The sequence below is a fragment of the Rattus norvegicus genome, chromosome 3 (genome assembly GCF_036323735.1).
Source record: "Rattus norvegicus strain BN/NHsdMcwi chromosome 3, GRCr8, whole genome shotgun sequence".
Classification (NCBI taxonomy): domain Eukaryota; kingdom Metazoa; phylum Chordata; class Mammalia; order Rodentia; family Muridae; genus Rattus; species Rattus norvegicus.
In genome coordinates, this window is record NC_086021.1 from 33,602,888 (window position 1) to 33,623,852 (window position 20,965).

Genomic DNA, 20,965 nt, shown 5'->3' on the forward strand with positions numbered 1-20,965 from the left:
AAAATAGCTGGTTGGTGGTTGTGTATGCCTTTAATCCCAGCACTTCAGAGGCAGAGGGAGGAAGATCTCTGAGAGTTTGAGGCCAGCCTAATCTGTAGAGAGTTCTGGGACAGCCAGGACTATAGAGAAACAACAGTAAAAATCACAGAGAAGGGCTGGAGAGATGGCTCAGTGGTTAACAGCACTGACTACTCTTCCAGAGGTCCTGAGTTCAAATCCCAGCAACCACATGGTGGCTCACAACCATCTGTAATGAGATCTGATGCTCTCTTCTGGTGTGTCTGAAGACAGCTACAGTGTACTTACATATAATAAATAAATCTTAAAAAAAAAATTACAGAGAAAATCAAAACCAAGCAACTATCTCCCTCCACTATCCTCAAGGGGGATAAAAACCATCTCAACCGCAGGCCCTATGTCCCTCTCCCAGTGTTGGCTCCATAGAAGTGGGCGCCTTTGTCCGATTGCCCATTGTTGCCTTCTTACTCTTGTTCTCTTCCTTCTGTTAGGTGGATCGAAGATACCAGAGCCGTCTGCAGGATCTGAAAGATCGCCTGGAGCAGTCTGAAAGCACCAACCGCAGCATGCAGAATTACGTCCAATTCCTCAAGTCCTCCTATGCAAATGTGTTTGGGGATGGGCCCTATACATCCTCCTACCTGACCAGCTCACCCATCCGCTCTCGGTCTCCTCCTGCCTGAGGCCACCTATCCAGGGTCTGAAGCCCTTGCAGGATGCCAGACAACTGTGGCGTTACCAAACCATAGCTAGCAAGCCCACTGGGTCTCAGATGCGATCAGGGGTCTGTTCCTCAACTAATGCCAGCAAAGACCCTAGAGCAGCCAGGGATGAATCAGGAGGGCTCTGGTTCTCTCTCCTGATCTGGGAACCTGGTGGAATTTTCTAATGATCTTCACAGCCTTATATTTGCTATATTAGGTACTAGATTTTTAAATCCCTGTGACTAGAGTCTTCTTCCTTTCCTCAGGGAATGTTTGTACAGACTTCCTGCAGAGACGCCCTTCTCTTCTGAAGCGTCTCTGTCTTGGGTTTCTTTGAGCTGAAGTTGCAGGAGTCCTTCTCTGACTCTGAAGGCCTACATTGCTTTTTCTTTCCTTTTTATTTATTTATTTTTTATTTTTAATAAAAATAGAACTTTATTTGTATTAAGAAATAGTGAGGGGTTGGGGATTTAGCTCAGTAGTAGAGCGCTTGCCTAGCAAGCGCAAGGCCCTGGGTTTGGTCCCCAGCTCCGAAAAAAAGAAAAGGAAAAAAAAATAGTGAAAACATGTAAATTAGTAACTAAGCCTGTGCTTTTATCAGCATAAAAACATGACAGAGAGAGAGATGCAACGTTCGTTAGAGCTCATGGAGGTAAGAGGCTCATAGCTCCTAGCTCCCGTGGAACCTGTAGCTACAAATGTCATGAAAATATGTTGTTGTAATAAGTCCCTCATTACATAGCAACTGGCATGTCAGAGCTACAGCAGGTGTGTTCACAGTGAAATGTTTGAACACAGACCAAACTGTGTGGCACGTGTGCTTGTAACCGTATGTTCTGGTTTCACAGTTCTGGTAACACTAACTGACCACCTCTTACTGCAAGTAAAGTATAGAGCAGTGCAGGAATCCGCCCATCATCCCCTCACAGAGGCCGTGGTGATCTGTGTTGTTCCAGCATTGATGGATATGCTACTGAAGGGGAATCTGCTTTTCTCTCCTTGGTGAGCAGGGCAGGAAGCAGTGTTTTCCACAGTGCCAATGGAAACCTCCCATGTCTGCCTTTTCTATAGGCCACTGGTCCTCAAGCTCGTCACAGACGCTCATGGCCATGCAGCCTGACATTCAAATTCCTATCTCATTATTTATCCTTTCTTTGCATCTCTGGGATTCATTGATTTTTGACATTTTTGTGTGGTTTTACAGGAAATAAAGTTTTTATAGTCAGTTATGTCAGACTCCTCTGATTTCCCTTATCACCCTCTCCTTATTTTAAAAATGATGAAGCTGAGGGAGGTGACACACACACCTGTCATAATCACTTGGGAGCTGGAGGCAAAAGGATCAGTTCAGTCAGTGTTAGCCACAGCTACAGAGTGGTTGAGGCCAGCCTGGGCTACATGAGAGCATGTCTTTATTCAGACAATCATTTTTAAATGACTGAATAAAGTCAGAGTTGGAGAACATTAGTTTGGAGAGTCTTTGAGTTCATTTCATTGTGGACCAGATAGGCAGTGGCTCCTTGGGTTGGTTTCTGAAGATAAAGCACCTGACGGCTGGGGGCAAGACACTCCATCAGGCCTCACTACTTAGGGTTTGGGGAGGACCATATATGGGGATAGGTGTGGGATGTGCCTATGTCATGTGTTAAATGCTGCCTGCTTTTTGTGTGGTAAGATTTGGGGCCGTTTTTCGTCTTTTCCTGTGTTGAGGGAATGAATTGCATAGAGTACCACTTGGTGCTTTCTGAAGCTGGAGGAGGGCATCAGAGTCCCTACTGAAGTTGTGGATGGTTGGGAACCACCACGAGTGCTGGGAACTCATGTTCTCAGAGCAGCATGTGCTCCACTGCCCACCCAACTTATCTCTCCAGCCTCAAGACCCTGGGTTTGATCTGCAGTATTCATCCACCATTGCCAACCAAAACCCACCAATGAGTACAAAGCAAAGCTTGCTCTTCAGAGGGGTCGCCTCCTAGCTGGCATCAGCTGAGCTGTGGCCTTGATTCTTCTCTTGCTTTCCTGTTCCTGTGAAAAAACATCATGACCAAGGCAATTTAAAAAGAAACTAATTTAATCTAGGGGGTTAGAGTTCATAATGACCTCACAGCACAGAGCTCATGTCTGGATTCACACTGGGAGGCACTGAAGGAGCACCAGGAATCACGAGTCCTTTGAAACCCCCCTTCCTGCACCGATGAACACCTCCATTAGTAAAGACAATTCTTTTCAAGCAGGTTCAACACCTGGGAACCTTATAGTTAAATACTCGAACCTATGGGGGCCATTCTCATTCAAATAACTATGGCATCTCAGTCATTCTAACTCGATTCCAAAATTCCAGAGATTGGGGCTGGAGAGAGTCCAGTGACTAAAGATGGAGCACCCACCTAGAAGGCCAAGGAAAGAACCTTGAAGTTATCAAGGTGGGCTGGAGAAATGCAGTTAAAAGAGCTCACAACACCAGTAACTCAATTCAGCTCCGTTGACATTCAATTCCTATGGCCTTAGAAGGCACGCACCACAATCACGTGCACCTTTACATGTTGAAAACAAATATACCTTTTTCTTAGAGACAGGGTCCTACTATATAGCTCTGGGTGGCCTGAAACTACTGTAGATCAGGCTGGACTTCAACTCAGATCCCCTGCCCCTTGCCTCTTCTGTGCTGAGATTGAAGGCATGCACCATAATAAGCCCTGGCTCCTAAACAATTTCTCAATAAAAACACTTGTCAAACTTAGACCACCACATGCATGTGTGCTTATGTAAGTAATTCCTCTTTTCATTTGCCACACTAGTGTAATCACCTCAGCACCACAGGCTGAGCTGTATAACTGTTTTGATGGAAGTAACTTGGAGTTCATTCCTGGGAATTTTTTTTTTCTAGCCAGGCCTTTCCCTGACTGTCCTGGAACTCAGTCTGTAGATGAGGCAGTCCTCAAACTCAAGACATCTGCTCCCAAGTGCTGGGATTAAAGTTGTGTAACACTATACCCTTATCACTTCCGGGACTCTTATATTAACGTTTGTAAAATATTTTATTAGAAGTCCAAAGATTTTTTTTTAGCAAACAATCAAACGTGTATGTATGTATGTATGTATGTATGTATGTATGTATGTATGTATGTATGGCATGTGCATGCATAGCGTCAGAGTCCACAAAGAGGGCAATGGATCCGTCTGAGCTGGAGTTTCAGTTGTGAGCTATTCATGTGGGTGCTGGAAAAAAACAAACCAGGCTGTTCCACAAGAAAAGTAAGGGATGTGAACGCCTGAAATATTTCTCCAGGAAAAATACTGCTTGTCCCCTTGAGGTTCTTACCCACCTCAAACCGCTGTTACGAACTCTTGAGCAGTAGATGGCCAAAAGCGCAGAGCATCGTCTGGGCAATTGTGACTGAGAGAAATTACATTAAGATTCACCCATGTGCGGTCCCTAGGAGCTTGGCCTCAATCCCGCATTCTTGCTCCGGCCAGGAGGAGGCGCTCGCGAGTGGGCGGGGCGCTGCTGACGGGCGGTGTCTGCGACCGTTACGGACAAGGCTGCGCCGGATGTGGGGCGGACACCCCGGAAGCGGAAGGCGGTGCCTCCTCGGCGGCGGATTCGAGGGTTTGTTGTCAGTAGTATCAGCTGGTGGCCTGCCATGCCGTCTGATGGTCGCTGCTGGGAAACTCTGAGGGCGCTCCGCAATTCCAGCAAAGGCCGCCTGCGCTACGACCGCGAGTGGTTACTGCGCTACGAGGTGAGCGGCGGCCCGCGTTTAACAGGCTCCCTAGAGACCGCGGTGGAGGACCGGGCGTGGTGACGGGCCGCTTTCTCTTTCTTTCTTCCTTTCTTCCTTTTTCTTCCTTTCTTCCTTCTTTCTTTCCTTTCCTTTCCTTTCCTTCCTTCTTTCCTTCTTCCTTTGTGCATTAACTTATTTGCTTGGACCCTCAGCTGTTGAGCATTACTTGTAATAATGTCTTAGACTTACCAGTGGATACACAAATAAGCTTACTTTTCTTCTCTTTAGGATGTTTTGGAAGAATGTATGTCTCTTCCCAAACTATCTTCTTACTCTGGATGGGTGGTGGATCACATCCTACCCAACACCTCACACCACACGCAAGAGAATGCTCCTTCCTCTGATAATTCACCATCCTCTGGATCTGCTTCAGGCCTGTACCAATCCACACTTAAGTCTCCTGTCAGAAGTAGCCCACAATCTCCTTCACCCTCAACACCAAGTGGAACCCAGGTAAGGTTTAACTTGCTTAAGACAAAAGATCTGTCTGCTGCAAAGTTGAAATGTTTAGTCACTTGACAGTGACTTGGGGAAACAATTGTTTCCCATTCCAGATGACTGTAGGGAAGGCATTTACTGTGTCACCCACTGTGAGTATGTGTGTATGCACATGTGTGTGGAGGCCAGAGATCAACTTTGGGATTTGATCCTCAGAGGCCTTCATCTTGGGTTGTGAGGCAGTGTCCCTCATTGGCCTGGGGCTCATCAACTAGGATTAACTGGCCAGCAATCCCAGAAATCCTCCTGTCTCCTCTTCTCCAGTCCATGCCACCATGCCATTTTTCAATGGATTGTGGGCATCAAACCTTAGGCCTTCCTGCCTGTACATTGCCCATTAAGCTATCTCCCCAGCAACAAGAAGAAACCCCAGTTTATTAAAGAGAATCTGTGTAGCACCAGGTGTGGCAGTGCACACCTCTAATTGCCACACTTGTAAGGCAGAGCCAAGTGTGTCCCTGTGAATTCAAGGCCAGCCTGGTCTATAGAGCAACTTCTAGGCTAGCCAGGGCTACATAATAAGACTGTCTCAAAAAAAAAAAAAGTGTTGTGCTTCGTGGCCTTGGGGGAAGATCAAATGTAAATCAGTTAGGGCCAGGAATGGGGAGAAGGAGGCCAAAGTGGATGTCATAATAAATGCACTGTTCACCGTTCGCTGCTCTCATTGGCAGCACAAACCTGGGAGAGCAGGGCCTAAAGACAAGGTAGACTAAAGTCTCATACAAGAGTTAGCTTTATTCAGAGCGTCAGATAATTTATGCGCTGAGGGAAAAGTCACCTTTTTCCTACAGTATTTAGTCACAAGGACAAGCCCGGGTGACAAGAGATGTTTTTCCATAGACGAATGTAATGAATAACCTGAATTAAACACACCCCTGTCTGCTACATGTAGGAGGGGAACAGAAACATATTCCGAGAACACTTCTGTGTTTGAAGAAACCGAGGTCATAAGGCTCTTGTTTTCTTGGAGTTTTCTCACAAGTACTTAGAATTCTTGCACAACTCCATTCTTAGATTGTATTCTGACATTAAACTAAAGTATCTTCATCATTGGTGGCTTATAAATTTAATATTGGTTCCTAAGTTGGGTGTGTTAAGAGTTTGGATCTTGGGCTGGAGAGATGGCCCAGTGGTTAAGAGCACTGACTGCTCTTCCAGGGGTCCTGAGTTCAATTCCCAGCAACCACATGGTGGCTCACAACCATCTGTAATGAGATCTGGTGCCCTCTTCTGGTGTGTCTGAAGACAGCTAGAGTGTATTTATATATAATAAATAAATCTTTAAAAAAAAAACCCAAAAGCGTTTGGATCTCAGGTGTCACTCAAAGGATTCTGTGTTGAACTTTGCCCCTCATATAACATTCTTCTCCAAAAGATGAAGCTTTTGGAGAAGTGGATCATTATCTTCAGAGAGATACACTGATGGATCAGAATCTCATAGTTTATCAGGGGTGGAAAGAAACATATAGATAGCATTAAGCTACAGGGACTAGGTCCTCATCTGCTAAATCTAATCTCGGGCCCTTTCCACTCTCCTGCTTTCCAGCCACTTGAAGGTGGCTGCTTTTCTCCACCACATGTCTCTGCTGTCATTTCTGTCTTAACATAGTCTAGAACCAGGGAAAAGGTGAATCCAGAGACCGTGTACAGAAACCTCTGAATTGGGAGCCAAAAGAAATCTTTTGAATAATTTCTTAGGAGAACACCTAGAAAACTTTGCCGACAGAAAGCCAACAAAGATGTGATCTTTGTAAAAGACAACGTAAATTTACCATGTTCAAAGCTTATTTATTTTTTCATCTTCTATTTAGAGCGCACATGAGTCCCCGTTCACAGAACCTATTGCACTTCAGTCCTCCCGAGCGATCAAAGTGGAAGGTTGCATCCGAATGTATGAATTGGCGCACAGAATGAGAGGAACAGTAAGTGAGACCATGAATCAAGGAAGGCTTGACTCTAAAGAGCCAGCTTTCTGTAGATTCTCTGTGGGAGGACGCTCACCGTATGCTAATCAGGATTTGCCACCCATGGACAGCTCACTGTGGGGGTTAGTGGGACAGTGCACTCTAAGGGAAATCTGGTTCCATTTTCTGGCAGGTAGAAGTTTAAGGTCAACCTTAGGTACAGAACAAGTTTGAGACCAGCAGGGGATACATGAAATCCTGTCTCAAAAAAAAACCAAAGACATAAAATTGGTTCAAGGACAAGTGCAGGTCATAGAGCTTGATGAGCAAGCAGGCGCTTCCATGCACTGGAGTCTTCTGTGCTCTTAAGGACTGAGGGTGGAGGTCCAGGACAGAGGGGCCGGGGGCTGTGGCCTTGCAGAAACAGGTACTGTCCCTTTCCAGGAGGGCCTGAGGCAGTGGCAGGAGGAGCAAGAGAGGAAGGTGCAAGCCCTCTCAGAGATGGCGTCCGAACAGCTGAAGAGGTTTGACGAGCTGAAGGAGCTGAAGCTGCATAAGGAGTTCCGGGACTTACAGGAAGTGATGGAGAAGAGGTGAGTCTTCCTGAGTGTGTGTGTATGTGTGTGTGATGTGTGTGTGCTCAGCTCGATGCTTTCCCAGAGAAATCTGAGGTGAAAGAGTGGACAGTACTTAAATACCAAAGTAAAATAGGCAAAGAGGCTTCCAGCCTGGAGAAGTGTCCAGCCTTGGAGGAGGCCTAATGTGACAGCGAGGGAGGCGGGAAAGGTCTCAGGAAACAGCCCTGATCCTGCCTTGTTTATCAGTACCAGAGAAGCCCTGGGCCATCAGGAGAAGCTGAAAGCTGAGCATCGCCACAGAGCCAAGGTCAGTGCCTGGGACACTCAGTGTGATTGTGTTGGTGACTGTCTCTGCCTCCTGAGGGTTCATCAGTCCATCAACAGAGTCCTTCAGGAGACCCTGGCCCATGACTGTGCTCCTGGATAGTGGCTCTTGTAGTTACTCCTTCATCAGGGTGGCCAAGCACCCGAGAGGACGGGAACAGGGATTGTCTCACCTCCTGGTTTTACAGGGCTCAGAAAGCCTCTGCTCTCAGAGCTTAGCCTGTAGGGTAGTACCATCCACATTCAAGCAGGTCCTCCCCCTTTGTTGATGCTACCTAAAAATGTCCTCAGAAAGGGCTGGAGAGATGGCTCAGTGGTTAAGAGCACTGACTGCTCTTCCAGAGGTCCTGAGTTCAATTCCCAGCAACCACATGGTGGCTCACAACCATCTGTAATGGAATGCTCTCTTCTGAAGTGTCTGAAGAGAACTACAGTGTACTAATATATAAATAAAAAATAAGGGGGTTGGGGATTTAGCTCAGTGGTAGAGCGCTTGCCTAGGAAGCTCAAGGCCCTGGGTTCGGTCCCCAGCTCCGAAAAAAAGAATGAAAAAAAAAAAATCTTAAAAATGTCCTCAGAGAGCTGGAGAGGTGTGATTTGCTACTCTCATAGGTTCTTTTCCAGCCAATAAAGCTGAAAGCTGCAATTCACATATATTGACCCTGGGGAGTTTATTTCCTGAGCTCACCTGTGAAAAGATGTAGCTCGGTTAGGATTTGAGCAGTGTGGAAAGGGAAAGCCCCACCCCCACCCCCACCCCCACCCCCACCCCCACCCCCACCCCCACCCCCACCCCCACCCCCACCCCCACCCCCACCCCCACCCCCACCCCCACCCCCACCCCCACCCCCACCCCCACCCCCACCCCCAGTGATTCAGTGGCCCTTTCAGTAGATTCTCAACCTAAAGCTTCGAGAGGCAGAGCAGCAGCGTGTGAAGCAGGCAGAGCAGGAGCAGCTGCGGAAGGAGGAAGGCCAGATCCGTCTGCGCAGCCTGTACACCCTGCAAGAGGAGGTCCTGCAGCTCAACCAGCAGCTGGATGCTTCCAGTCAGCACAAAGACCTGCTGAATGTGGACCTGGCTGCTTTCCAGACCCGGGGCAACCAGCTGTGTGGCCTCATCTCTGGCATCATTCGCACCACCTTGGAGGTAACAGATTACAGAATGACTGTTAAGGTTAAGTCCTTACACTCTAAGGTGTTTTGCTGGGTTGTTCTGGCACACAGTACTTGGGATGCAGAGGCAGGCAGATCTCTGAGTTTGAGGCCAGGTTGGTCTACAGAGCAAGTTCCAGGACAGCCAGGGCTACACAGAGAGACCCTGTTGCTAAGAACAAACAAAGAAGATGAAAATACCTAAGTAATGTCTAATGGCTGGAGAAAACAGCAGTCGGGTTGGAGAGACGGCCCAGTGGTTAAGAGCACTGACTGCTCTTCCAGAGGTCCTGAGTTCAGTTCCCAGCAACCACATGGTGGCTCATAACCATCTGTAATGAGATCTGGTGCCCTCTTCTGGTGTGTCTGAAGACAGCTACAGTGTACTTATATATAATAAATGAATAAATCTTTGAAAAAAAAAAAAAAGAAAACAGCAGGCGTCACTTGATCAGCTGGGTAAGAGCTGAAACCGTTGCTCATTGGTGAAGCATTTGCCGAGCTCACACAGCTTCCGGGTAACAGCAAATATATAAATACATTAAAATAAATATTAAATTTATTTTATCTTCATATCCTCATTTTATTCTATATTTTATATTTAACTGTAAATCCAGATTCAGAAGAATATTAAGTAGACTGGAAAAATGAAGTATTTGACAGTAAGCACAAGATAAACTGATATATAAAGGAAAGTGTCCATTTATCTGAGCACATGAAAAATTTGAAGAAATTACAAATTAGGAAATACTGGCCACTATTTTTTATATTGGTCACACTAAAATTTGATGTTCTTGATTCAAAAAGTACTCCTGCTGTTTGTGCAGAAGGATAAACTACTGTCGCTCTCTCTTTCCTCCTACAAGAAAACATGAGCGAAGCCCTGGACAGGTGGCTCTAACAGCCGAAGCAGGACTTGCTGATAGGATGGCCAGCACTTAGGGGCCTTGCACCTAGGCCTGCTGAACCCGAGCTCCCACCCTCACAAGGTGGCAGGAAGGAGCTAACTTACAGGAGCTGACATTTCAAAGCTGTGCCTACGAACACACACTCACCCACACACATGCACACACACACACACACACACACACACACACACAAACTAACCACCAACCACACCCTTTTACCAAAAAAGCTGAAATACAACTTTCAAATACTTATGAATGATTTACACTAATAGAAGCTTTAAAATGACAACTTTCTTAAAAAAAAAAAAAAAAAAGATTTCTTTCTTTATTATATATAAGTACACACCAGAAGAGGGCATCAGCTCTCATTACAGATGGTTGTGAGCCATTATCTGAGATTCGAACTCAGGCCCTCTGCAAAATCAGCACATGCTTCTCACTGCTGAGCCATTTCTCTAGCCCACTGTTGGGTTTTTTGTTTGTTTTTTGATTTGTATTTTTGTTGTTGTTTTGTTATAGGATCTTACTGTGTAGCTCAACATGACTTGGGACTTAAGGCGTTGTTCCAAGGATTGCTAGCTGCTATTACTGGTATATGACACAGTATATTTGTCACAGGTTTTTTAAAAAAGACTGCTCTGAGCAGTGTTGCTGAAAGCTTCGAAACGTCCTGGGTGGCTGCTGTGGGGGTGGTGACTGTGCTAAACCTTCTGATGTTATGTTGTATGTGTGCATGTTTAGAAATCAGAGAATTTTGTAGGGTCAGTGCTCTCCTCTCTCTATGGGGGGGTTCCAGGTATCAAATTCAGGGTGTCATAAGGGTTGTGAAGTCTCTTTCTCTCTCTCTCTCTCTCTCTCTCTCTCTCTCTCAACCGAGACTCACTAGCCCTGGCTGGTCTCGGAATTGCAGCAATCTTCCTGCCTCTGCCTCTCAGGGGGTAGGATTTCGGCATGAGCCACCCTCACTCCCAGCTCTTTAACAGTGACTCCTTCAGAGAACAGGAAATTAGTAGGTGCCAACGTTTGACCCTGTGTACTCACTGACTCAGCTGGCCCACTTTAGAAATGGACTGTGTGTGGTATGACTTAGCCCCACAGGATCTATCTAGGAAGTCAGTGGTAACTATTGTCTCTCACTCTGACAGAGTGGCTATCCCACAGCAGAGAACCAAGCTGAGGCTGAGCGAGTCCTGCAGGAAATGCGGGACCTCCTCTCAAATTTGGAGCAGGAGATCACCAGAGCCTCTGAAATGAAGAAGAAAGATGAAGAAGAGGCTCGGGTCAAGCTGCAGGAGTCACAGGTGCAGCAGGGGCCAGGGGCTCCCACCAAGACCTCTGCACCCAGCCCAAGCCTAGTAGGGACACAGAGTGAAGGTGGGTTGTGGTGTGGATGCAGTCCTTTAACTGGGCTAGGTGTTAGGATATTAAAAAAAAAAAAAAAGCAAAAGCAAATGTGACAAACGTGAAGGTGTCACACTACAGGACCACCCAGTTCATCAGAACTCTTGCCTAATGTGTTACATACAGTTTTGGTTGATCTGGAGCCAATTCTAGATTCTGCCATGTTCCCCAGGACTCAGAAAGCCTGTCTACATCTAGTGAGAGTGGTGTTATAAATATCACTACTGCTTGAGCATTTGTTTGTTTGGTTCGGGTTTTTGAGACAGGGTATTTTTGGTGTGTAGCCCTGACCATCCTGGAACTTACTTTGTGACTAGGCTGGCCTTGAACTCATAGAGATCCCCTGCTTGTGATCCCTGAGTGCAAGGATTAAAGGTATACACCACCATATTTTATTTTGAAAGAATTGCTTAAGATTTACTCGTTTTTGTCTTATGTGCATGAGTGTTTGCCTGCGTGTATCTATGTGTACTACATGTGTGCCCGGTGCTCACAGAGGCCAGAAGAGAGCACTTAAGGTACAGGGAGTTTTGAGCCACCTTGTGGCTGCTGGGATCCAGTAGCTACGCTCTTTCTTCAATAAGAATAGCAACTGTTCTTTAAAAAGAGTTTCAGAGGATTGTATGTAATGTGTGAATCTGCTGAACTTCAATCTCTCCAACCCCACTTCTATGTACTTTAAATAATAGTGCAGCTACCCCTGTTTAATATGTTCGAGGATCTGTAGTGACAGTTTTGGAGTTTTGGTTTCTTTAAAACACAAAAATAGGTTTTTGTTCTAATCCCAGGTGTGGAATCTAGGACTGCTTCATATCGTCCACAGCAGCTGACTATGATTTTGCCAGCTATAGATAGTTTCTGTGACTGTGTAATGTCTGGGGTTCTGGGGACTTTTTTCTAAGGGTTCATAACTGCTAGGGCCCTGAGGTGGGGAGGTTCTGGTTGTTGTTGGCTATGGTTTGTTAAGTAGTTGCGTCCCAAATTAGATCTCTTGCTGGTGAAGATCAAACTTGCCCCAAAGAACTCAACACTCCTTATCAGCACGAAGTAGTCTAATGATAACATCCCCTCTTTCTGGCCCCTGACTTTATTCAGGGATCTCTTTCCTTTCCACTCTATCCTTTTTTTATCCTATCTATTGTTAGGGGTTGGAAGAATGGAAGAAAGAACCACCCCCACGACCCAATGTAGCAAAAGTCTGGCCACAGAAATGGACAGAGCAGTGTGTCTTTCTGTGCCTGTTTCTTGTTAAATGGAAAGAGTGTTAGTGTCTGCTCTGTAGGGTGACCGTGACACCGAAGCAGCCGGTGCATAGTGTAGTCCTAGTTCAGACACCATGTTGCATAAGCTCCCTGCCACTAAGGCCTGTCTTTGTTCTCAGACCTGCAGGTGAAGGTACAGGATAGTACGATGCAGTGGTACCAGCAACTTCAGGATGCTTCTGCCAAATGCGTGTTGGCCTTTGAGGACCTGACCAGCAGCAAGGACAGTCAGGTACGGGAGAAATCGGGTGGCCAAAATTTTGGTGGTGCCTGGCAGCCTGATGTTCTAGCAACGTACTTGGTCTATCATATTCCCTCATTCTAAGCAAGTGCTCAGCTCTGCACAAGCCCACTTAACAAGTAACCATTCTCTTGGTAGATCAAAAAGATAAAGATGGACCTGCAGAAGGCAGCCACCATCCCAGTGAGCCAGATCTCCACCATCGCAGGTGGGTCAGATGGGTGAGAATATTGTCCTTCACTTGGTTGTCTTAGTTTTGCAACCTTCGATAGTGTTTGTTCAGGGCTGGAGAATGTGACTTAGTGGTGTGGCAATTGACAAGTATGTGCAAGGGCCCAGGTTCCATCTCCACTAACACACACACACACACACACACACACACACACACACGCGCACACACACACACACACATATTTCAAATGTATGTTACATTCCTACTGTTTTGTTTTTCTTCTTTAAACAGAGCTGGGTCTAGTAGTATAGGCCCTTAATCCCAGCTGGTTGAGGGAAGGCAGAGGCTGTGGTGTCACAAGTTCAAGTACAGCCTGTGTGAAGTGCAACTCAGTGAGACACTTAAAAGGAGAAAGCCAGAAGCCCCTGGGCTGGAGCTATTGTTGAACACTCAGGTGCATACTAGGCCTAGCTAACTGAATCCTCAGTACCACAGAAAAGGAAAAAGGGTTTAAAAGATTTATTTATGGGGCTGGGGATTTAGCTCAGTGGTAGAGCGCTTACCTAGGAAGCGCAAGGCCCTGGGTTCGGTCCCCAGCTCCGAAAAAAAAGAACCAAAAAAAAAAAAAAGATTTATTTATTTATTATATATGAGTACATTGTCGCTGTCGGCAGACACACCAGAAGAGGGCATCGGATCCATTACAGATGGTTGTGAGGGACCATGTGGTTGCTGGGAATTGAACTCAGGACCTCTGGAAGAGCAGTCACTGCTCTTAACCTCTGAGCCATCTCTCCAGCCCGAGCTCAAATAATTTTATTGAGCAGCTGTAGGTTGGGGTGCTGGGGGAGGTGCTGAGGAAGTACTGAGGGGACAAAGAAACCACATGCAAAGGCCATTGACAAATTTTTTTTTTTTTTTTTTTTTGGCTTTAGAGGTTGAAGATTTGGCCTAGTGTCTTCTACCACCCAACTACTAATTCTGATCTGTGTGTTATTGAGGTAGTAGACCACTGTAGCTCAGGCTTTCCTTGAATTCATCTTAGCCTTCTGGGTGTTCTTTTTTTTTTTTTTTTTCTCGAGCTAGGGACCAAACCCGGGCCTTGGGCTTGCTAGGCAAGCGCTCTACCACTGAGCTAAATCCCCAACCCCCCTTCTGGGTGTTCTTGAGTTCAGACATGTGCCATATCACACTGGGCTTCTGTGAAGTCTGTGTGTGACTGAGTGTGAGTGCAGGTGCCTGGGGAGGCCAGAAGAGGGCGCTGATCCCATGGAGTCTGTGAGCTGCCTCATGTGGGTGCTGGGAATGAGCTCTGGCCCTCATGCTCTTAACCACTGAGCCATCTTTCAGCCTTGATTCATTTTTTCATAAGTTAGAGATTAATAGTAAATTATTTATTTTATTTTTTTTAAAGATTTATTTATTACATATAAGTACACTGTAACTGTCTTCAGACACCAGACGAGGGCATCGGATCCCATTACAGATGGCTGTGAGCCACCATGTGGTTGCTGGGATTTGAACTTAGGACCTCTGGAAGAGCAGTCAGTGCTCTTAACCACTGAGCCACCTCTCAGGATAGTAAATTATTTATAATGATTTAAATAATCACTGGGTGATTGTTTTGGAGTAGGGTCTTACTACATCGCCTTATATGTTCTGGATCTTACTCTGTAGATCATCTAGGATTAAAGGTGTGCATCACCATGCCTGGTTTTGTTTGTGTTTTTGAGGTGGTGCTGGCTTTGTATTGACGTGCTAGGCAAACACTTTACCAGTAAGCACACCTGGCCCCCAGCCCCTCAGTGGCTTTTAAGTTCTCATGAAGAGAACTTGAGAAGAAAACTGGTGAACACCCACCTAGAAAGTCACGTATATCTTTGCTTTTTTCCTGCTTTGTTCTGTTTTAGCTTCTCCAAACTCCAAGATTGACTCTCTCTTAGCAGAAATGTAGAGAATAAAGCCAGACAAAGAAAGACCTTTAGAGCCGGGGCTCAGTTTCACACAGCCATAGATGAGGAGGCCTCTAGATTCAGACTGTACCAACAAGAAACAGGAGAACAGCTGGAGAGCCCTCTCGCTCACTGTGCCCCAGTGCCCTCTCAACTTGTTGCCAAAAAAGGCACAGGAATGTTGGAGATTGTGCCCTCGAGGCCGTTTATCCAAGTTCCCTTCCTACCCTTTGTTGCCTGAAATTCTTTGTGGAACAGGGCAGAGTATAAATAAACACATAGCATGCTGGGGTTTTTTATTTATTTATTTATTTGTTGTTGTTGTTGGTTTTTTTTTTTTTTTTTTTTTTTTTTGGAGCTGGGGACCGAACCCAGGGCCTTGTGCTTGCTAAGCAAGCGCTCTACCACTGAGCTAAATCCCCAACCCTGCATGCTGGGGGTTTAATGTGCTGTTTGTCAGTGACAGCAGAGGGGTTGACTGCTGTCTCCTGCTTGTCCTCATACCTTCCCCTTGTCACCACAGTCTTAGTTCAGCCGCAACCAGGAAACAGAAGCAGCATGAGCTCCTCCTCAGGCTGTGTTTTCTTTTTTTTTTTTTTTTTTTTTCCTTTTCTTTTTTTCGAAGCTGGGGACTGAACCCAGGGCCTTGCGCTCGCTAGGCAAGTGTAGGCTGTGTTTTCTAATTAGTATGTTTTAGAGACTGAGGTGACCTTCCTGCCCTAGTCGGCTCTTGTAAAAATCTGCCTTTTTTCTCATTCTGTCACTTGTAGACTCTGTTCATTTTTGTCCCCTTCTTGAGCTTGGTTCCTTTTGCAGTTCCTTTCCCTCAGCCTTTTAATGTACTTGAGTTGCTCATGTCCTAGCCTTGACTCCCCTGGTCTTCTGATCAGTCTCTAATTCAGCCAGTGTTTGCATTTGGCCTGTGGACTACAAGCTTCTCTGAGACACCTCCTGACTGCCGCACGACACTCCTCCTCTGTGAGTTCTTCAGTCTCCTGGCTCTGCCTCGATTGTAGTGCTTCCTAGGGTCCTGCTGTCACCCCACAGTTCTGTTTATCCCTTGTAACCCCCATGGTGTCAAATGTTACTTTTCTACCAGTGACTCCTAACTCATCCCTGGTTGCTCCCTTTTTCCCAAGCTTCAGAGTCTCTCTCTAGCAGTCATATTAGGAACCTCTCTGTTTGGATGTGCTTCACCTCCCTCCTAACCAGCTTATCTTCTCTGTGCCTCTTTTCCTTCTCTTTCCTTTGAGTAGCCAGTAGTCTGATAGACCTCAGACATTCTACCTGGGAACTAGAAACAGTCAGCTTGTCCATGCCTGTTCTGCTGGGAGCCTGGTGAGATCCAGCATGCTCTGGAATTGGTGCTCAATAAGAGAGAAAGAACTTTGACTCTTCTCACTGAGGGTGGCTGATAACAGTGTAGGGAAGATCTCTAAGTGGACATGGGCTAGGGTATAGTAGCCGCATCTGACATGGGATGGGTAGACGGGGCAGGTTGTGAGGTCCAGACTTGTTATGGCCCTGGGAAGCTTGGTAGCTGTAGTAGCAGGGGTGCACTGGGGAGACGTGTGTAGAAGTGGGCACATTTAACATCCAAGTGAGTGCTTGTATTCTGGAATTACTCTGCCTGTCGTTTCTGTGACGTCTTCTTAATTCAGTTTGGTTTCCTCCTATACCTCTGTTTTAAGGGCTGTTTTTGAGTCATTAGTAAAAGTATCATTCTGAAGGCCTTAGGAACTTGGTAAAGTATTCTTCAGTTGGAGTGCTGGTTAATTAAACCTTTGGTTATAGGTACTAGAGTAATGAAAACAAATTCAGATCTGCTTAAGCACAGGGAAAAGCAGTGTTTGTCCTGACAGTAGTTCACAGCACTGTATCACAGAGCCAATGACAGTGACAGGAAGGAGAAACTGTAGTTACTGTCCCTATTGGAGCTGTTTATCTCCAGCCTCATTTCACAGGTCAAAGGCCCAGAAGGCAGTGTTGCAGGAACAGCCACTTCAGAGACCCCATCATCTACCCGTGGCTGCTGAGGGGTTTGGAGCCCAGGGCTTCTTTGCTCTGCATACACATTAGTTCATGTGGTGTCAGCCCTGCTGACTGGTGAGCTGTAAGGTTTATAGGGCTGTTTTTGCCTGCAGTGTTAGAGGCTTTGGTTTATGCTGTTGGCCCTGTTGCCTTTGGCACATCATGGTGGGGAACACTGGGCAGGAGCATGGACCTGGAAGCTGGGACGTGAAAACAAATGGGGCACAGGCCCTTTAGCCTCTTCCTCCAAGGGTCTGCCCCTACTCCTCTGAAGACCTCATTCTAGGTCCCACCTCATAGACATTACCTTCCACTAGAGCCAAGCTGAAGGTCTAGCCTGTACCTCATGGAGCTTTGGTGATAATTAAATTGTCCACCAGTTAATGAGCAATTAAAATCAAAACCATAGCAGGAGTTTACTTCTGGGTCTTTAAGGGTGAATGAACGCCCGCCCCAGAGAAAGAAGGACATCAGCCAGAGCAGAAAGACCCTTAACTGTCTCACGTGCTCACTAGAGCACGCGTGTGCCCAGGCCAGAGCTTGACTGTAGCTTCCTCTATAGGTACTCTGCTTGCTTGCTTGCTTGCTTGCTTGCTTGCTTCCTTCCTTCCTTCCTTCCTTCCTTCCTTCCTTCCTTCCTTTATTTGCATTGTGTGTGGGCGTGTTTGCCTGCATATGTCTATGTACCATGTGTGTGTCTGGTGCCCAGGAGGCTGGAACAGGGTATTGAATGCCCTGGAAATGGAGTGACGCAGTTGTGAACTGCCTTGTTGATGCTGGGAACTGAACCTGGGTCCTGTGGAAAAGCAGCCACTTTTTATAACCAGAGTCATCTCTCTAACCTACATTTATTTATTTTTAAAGATTTATTTTTAATTATATGTAGGTATGTGGGAGTAAGTGAAATGTCCTCTAAGGCCAGACGCATCAGCTCTTCCTGGAGCTGGAGTTATGGGTGGTTGTGAGACACCGCCATGGGTGTTGGGAATCAAATTCAGGCCCTCCACAAAAGCAGTGTGTACTTGGAATTGCTAAACTATCTCTAGTTCCTCCACCTTGTTCAGTGAGACAAAGCTTCTCACTGAGCCCGCAGATTAATATTTTGGCTAGACTGGCTGGTCAGTGGTTCTGCAGGATCTGCCTGTCTCCACCCTCTTAGCAGTGGGGTTACAAGCCTATGTTGTCACACTCGAGTTTACGTGGGTGCTTGGGGTTCAAGGCCAGTTCATGCTTGTGCAGCAAGTGCTCTACCTACTGAGCCATCTCCCCAGCCCTCTGGGGTGTGTGTGTGTGTGTGTGTGTGTGTGTGTGTGTGTGTGTGTGTATTTATATATATGTATATATAATATTAATTTATATAATTATAGTTTATACAATATATAAATATTTTATATATATAATATGTTGGGGCTTAGATTCTAAACTTCTATACAAATAGGTTTCTGTAGAGGCTCTGCATTTGGAAATAGATTGACATGCAGTTGTGTGTCTCATGTCGACTAAGTTGGTCTTAAACTCACTCCATGCCCAGGCTAGCTCTGTATTCCTGATCTTCCTGCCCCGTTCCCAGTGCTGCAGTTAGAGCGGGTGTCCACTACCACCGCCAGCCGCAGCTTCGTCTCTTTATCGAGTGTCCTTTCCTGCCCAGGTTCCAAGCTGAAGGAGGTTTTTGACAAGATCCACAGCCTGCTCTCTGGAAAGCCTGTCCAGTCTGGTGGACGTTCTGTGTGCGTCACTCTTAACCCACAGGGGTTGGACTTTGTCCAGTACAAACTGGCCGAGAAATTTGTGGTGAGAAATCTTGTTTCAGAGGTATGGGTAGAAGAAGCTGATAGACAGTACTAGCCTGGCTGTGTCACTAATTTGAAATTGTGCCCATCTTTGTGTTCCTAGAAACAAGGGGAGGAGGAAGTGGCCTCTCACCACGAAGCAGCCTTCCCCATTGCAGTGGTGGCCTCTGGTATCTGGATGCTCCACCCCAAAGTGGGAGACCTCATTCTTGCCCACCTCCACAAGAAGTGTCCGTACTCCGTTCCTTTCTACCCAGCTTTCAAGGAGGGGATGCCTCTGGAGGATTATCAACGGTGAAGTGGTTTTCTCCTCTCACTCACTCTAGGGAAAGTGGTAGCATAAGAATCAGAATGCGTTCTCACTCTTGCCTACAGCTCCTTCTCTATACTGTTAAATGTCCTGTCAAGTGAGGTTCAGGTTAGCCTGGGCTACATAGCAAGGACTCTGTCTCACAAAAAAGGGGAAAAACATAATGTTTTTCATGCAAATTGGAGATCTTTTAGGATTTGTAGATTTAGGAATGATAGTTCTTAATCCCCATGGCTTACTGGAAAGAATACTAGATCTGGCATCCAGGAGTCTTAGAATTTATTTATCTAATGGCTTCACAAAATAGCTTAAGCCATTTAACTCTCACTGAGAAGCTCTTAGGGTTATTTTTGCTGTGATGAAACTCCATAACCGTAAGTGACCAGGGCATGGAAGAGTTTCCTTCACTCCACAATTCCATATCACAGTCCACTGTGGCAAGTAGGCAGGGCAGGAACTCAAGCTGAGCAGGAACCTGGAGGCAGAAACTGATACAGAGGCCATGGAGGAGTGCTGCTTCCTGACATGCTCCTCACGCCTTGCTCAGCCTGCTTTGTCACAATACCCAGGACTACTAGCACAGGGGTGGCAGCAGCCACAATGGACTGGGCCCTTTCTCGTCAGTCAGTAATTAGGAACATGCCGTGCGTGCCTGCCTATAGCTATTTTATGCAAGCATTTCTCAACTGAGGCTCCCTTCTGAGATGACTGGCTTGGTCAGGTGAATGTAAAATTAGCCAGACTTAAGCAGTCTTCATTCATTTGTTCGTTCGTTTGTTCGTTCATTTTATGTGTATGAGTTCTCTATCTGTATGTACCCCTGCATGCAGAAGAGGGCATCAGTCACATTATAGATAGTGTGAGCCACTATGTGGTTGCTGGCAATTGAACTCGGGATCTCTGGAAGAGCAGACAGTGCTCTTAACTGCAGAGCCGTCTCTCCAGCCCCTGAAGCACTTTTGTAATTTGTATTCACTGGTGAGTTTGCTTTGCAGAGATTTGGCATGGATAGAAGTGCTTTGTACAGACATTAATAATATGTAGTAATGATACAAAGTGTGACTAGCAGTCCCTTTAGCCAGAGGAAGAAAGGGACCTCTCTGTCACCCTCATTTTGGTAGTGGTGTTCTGAATCTTATCTTCACACATAGGATGCTTGGCTACCAAGTGACGGATTCCAAGGTTGAGCAACAGGACAACTTTCTAAAACGAATGTCTGGGATGATCCGTTTGTATGCCGCCATCATCCAGCTCCAGTGGCCATATGGAAGCCGGCAGGAGGTAGGTAGAACAGGCCTGCCGGGATGAGGAATGGTTGTCTAGCACCCACAACAAGTGCAGCCTTTGTTAGTCAGCTCTCTGTTAACGGAGACAGTTTTCATGGGGGAAGCATCTACGGCTTGGTGGGCTAGCACAGTTGTGAGAGCTTTCAGATCTTACTCCCCTTGGTGCAGTTTCTTTTGGAGCCACTGTGAGGCAGAGCATCATGGCAGAAGCATGTGCAGTGTGCAAAGCTGCTTATGACAACAGGCACATGAAAGATGCAAAAGGCTTTCCAAAAAGGGGTTGGGGGAATCCCCAGTATCCTCAGTGACCTAACTTCTTCCAGCTGGGCTCAACATCCTAAAGGTTTGAGATAGTGTCACAGACTTGAAACCAAGCCTGTAACCCAGCCTTTGAGAGCTCTTTAAGCTGTCATTTAGCAAGGCTGTGCTATGGAATAGTGGGCCAAAGAGAATGGCAGCCTCATGGCTCTGCTTAAAGAAGTAGATGTTGGGGGTTGGGGATTTAGCTCAGTGGTAGAGCGCTCGTCTAGCAAGCACAAGGCCCTGGGTTCGGTCCCCAGCTCCAAAAAAAAGAAAAAAGAAAAAAAAAAAAAAAAAGAAGTAGATGTTGATTCCTGGGCTACTCTTTTGAATCAGCAAAAAAGTCA

General features: G+C 46.3%; 2 protein-coding genes across 32 annotated transcripts in view; both read left to right on the forward strand.

Annotated features, from left to right (window-relative positions):
- Odf2 (outer dense fiber of sperm tails 2) overlaps positions 1 to 2,189 on the forward strand; it is a 47,339-nt gene extending 45,150 nt beyond the window's left edge. For 24 of the 25 annotated variants that reach the window (XM_063283226.1, XM_063283223.1, XM_063283229.1 and 21 more), the window contains one exon: positions 510 to 1,951. In XM_063283226.1, the coding sequence (XP_063139296.1) occupies positions 510 to 701 (192 nt within the window). In that variant the 3' untranslated portion in view covers positions 702 to 1,951. Of the gene's footprint in view, positions 1 to 509 lie in introns of all 25 variants that reach the window. The other variant, NM_001399108.1, reaches the window with a different exon arrangement.
- Positions 2,190 to 4,272: 2,083 nt separating this feature from the next.
- The window catches only part of Gle1 (GLE1 RNA export mediator), a 31,720-nt gene continuing 15,027 nt past the window's right edge, over positions 4,273 to 20,965 (forward strand). For 6 of the 7 annotated variants that reach the window (XR_010064653.1, XR_010064649.1, XR_010064651.1 and 3 more), the window contains exons 1-12: positions 4,273 to 4,465; positions 4,736 to 4,960; positions 6,817 to 6,927; positions 7,354 to 7,502; positions 7,734 to 7,794; positions 8,706 to 8,960; positions 11,019 to 11,247; positions 12,656 to 12,768; positions 12,916 to 12,985; positions 18,581 to 18,723; positions 18,826 to 19,016; positions 20,184 to 20,313. Coding sequence is in view for 2 of the 7 variants with exons in the window: in XM_006233836.5 (XP_006233898.1) it covers positions 4,367 to 4,465; positions 4,736 to 4,960; positions 6,817 to 6,927; positions 7,354 to 7,502; positions 7,734 to 7,794; positions 8,706 to 8,960; positions 11,019 to 11,247; positions 12,656 to 12,768; positions 12,916 to 12,985; positions 18,581 to 18,723; positions 18,826 to 19,016; positions 20,184 to 20,313 (1,776 nt within the window). In the remaining 5 variants the exon portion in view is untranslated. The remainder of the gene's footprint in view (positions 4,466 to 4,735; positions 4,961 to 6,816; positions 6,928 to 7,353; positions 7,503 to 7,733; positions 7,795 to 8,705; positions 8,961 to 11,018; positions 11,248 to 12,655; positions 12,769 to 12,915; positions 12,986 to 18,580; positions 18,724 to 18,825; positions 19,017 to 20,183; positions 20,314 to 20,965) is intronic. The other variant, NM_001025731.1, reaches the window with a different exon arrangement.